This window comes from Atta cephalotes (assembly GCF_000143395.1).
Source record: "Atta cephalotes unplaced genomic scaffold scaffold00005, whole genome shotgun sequence".
Lineage (NCBI taxonomy): Eukaryota > Metazoa > Arthropoda > Insecta > Hymenoptera > Formicidae > Atta > Atta cephalotes.
Window position 1 is genome coordinate 1,753,987 of NW_012130069.1, and position 2,012 is coordinate 1,755,998.

General features: G+C 42.5%; 1 protein-coding gene across 1 annotated transcript in view; it reads left to right on the top strand.

Annotated features, from left to right (window-relative positions):
- Nucleotides 1–431: 431 nt before the first annotated feature.
- Nucleotides 432–2,012, top strand: part of LOC105626272 — a 49,594-nt gene continuing 48,013 nt past the window's right edge. The window contains exon 1 of the mRNA XM_012207576.1: nt 432–469. Within this exon, the coding sequence (XP_012062966.1) occupies nt 432–469 (38 nt within the window). The remainder of the gene's footprint in view (nt 470–2,012) is intronic.

Below are 2,012 nucleotides of genomic sequence, written 5' to 3' on the forward strand. Positions count from 1 at the left end.
AATCCTTCGAGTACGAGTACAACCGCCACCGCCACCGCCATCGCCACCTCCACCGGTACTCCACCTCCAACTCTATCTCTCTTTCTCTTTCTCTCGTCCAACACTGCCGTCCACCACCATCGGCTCACCATCCACCATGGAAACCGACTAGTGCGCATTCTGATTTCAGTCAGGCAGACGATCTCAACCTGTCCAGGTCGATGTAGGCAGGTGTTCGTAGAAAACGATCCTATCTACCGGTCGTTGTTGCCAGCCGCGTTCGCATCGCGTTGGATTCTCTCTTTCATCGTGGATTTCCTGAGGTCACTTCGAGATCACGGTGTCGAAACGAGAGGACAGGGTGACGGAACGGAGCTCGGAGCACCGCGAGCGGGAGTGCCGTCAAGAGGGTCGCGTTGGCGGGGCCCGGCCGGGATTTATGGAACCACCCCATGGATAGTAACATGTCAACCGCCGCCTTCATGCATCGGTATGAGAAAAAGAATATTAAATCGATATGCTAGTCATGTACACATCTAACGCAGATACATACATATATGAGAAGCGTCTACGCTCCTCCCTGTTCGTGTCGTCGTCCGGTTGGGGTTTCTCGTGGTTCCCTCATGCGGCTTTCAAAAAGCTACCTCCGTGACCGATCGATGAGCTCGTTGCTATGTCGTGGCGCTGATAGAAACGCGTGAAAAGACCTCCATATAATCGCCAAAATACACATACCCAAGAAACACAAATAAAAATCAATAGAAAATCAAAATTTTATTTTGATTCTGAACATCATTAAATAGTCAAATTTATCATTTTGACTTTTATGACATCAAAATAAAGTCATTTTAATTTTTTTATTTGATTTATTCCTTGGATAAGAGCATAGGTATTGAAAAATTACGTATGAACAAATTCCAAAAAATGAATTAATATTATTTGAAGTGTATAAATATTAGCTGTACGATTGATATATTTGTTCGACTAAATACCAACGCTTCTGAATAGATCTTGTGCATGCAATACGCCGAAGAATTTTATATTTAACGCGAAGTTTGATAAAAACTTTTATCATCTTCTAAAAATTGACTGATGAAAACACTGCTTCGTTCGTAAACGATCGAGTGGATTGTGAAAAGATTTGCGTGCTTATGAAAGAATCCATAGTAATCAGTCTCAGAGTTGTTACTTCAGAATTGTACGAGAAACAATCGGTATTCAAACAATCGGTATTCTCTCGGTTTCATTCTCGCTCTATCATGCTGTTTCGACAAATAGTCGCTCTGCCCACGATTAATATTGCAAAAGAAAAAAAAAGCAAAAATACTTTCTCTATCTTCTCATACCGCACATTTTATTCGACAAATATCCCAGGAACATTAGGAATATCCTTAAGAATCCTAGGAATATCCTTAAGATATTCAGAAGATATACAGACGTCTTTTGAATGTCTTTTAGGACGGCGTTTCTTGAAGGTCTGTGCTGTACGAATCTCTTCCTCTTCTTTATGTAAAATTCTGACTTTTTTTATGTAAAATCTAAATTTTACATCATCTCCAAATGCTCTGCATTTAATTAACATTCAATTTTATGTCGGGTTCATTTAATAAAATATCTTATATTTACATATATAAGTTTATATCTGCGAGTTTTCGTTATAGTGGAATAAATTACACGTGCGAATCTTTATAAGGAGTTGTATACGTGTCGGAGGTAATGTTTTCGATCGAGGCACGACACAGTTCTCTATCCGATCGCCGAAGCGTGGAAGACTCTCGAGAATCCAGTCGCGGTAATCGTATGCACTTGCAAGGCAGCACGGCAGAGGCTACTTAGACGGCATTCCATTAACCTGCATTTTCGCAGAGGCGCATCACCTGTTCGGTTTCCCCGTGTACACGACATGATGTCGAATCGGACCAGCCCGGTTTCCTTGAACCTGCGGATACCGCAGCCATTGACCGCGCGCGGCCGGCTCTCGCCTCGTCTCCGTGACGAAAGGTCCTAAGTGCGCACCGTTCTCTCTCTCTCTC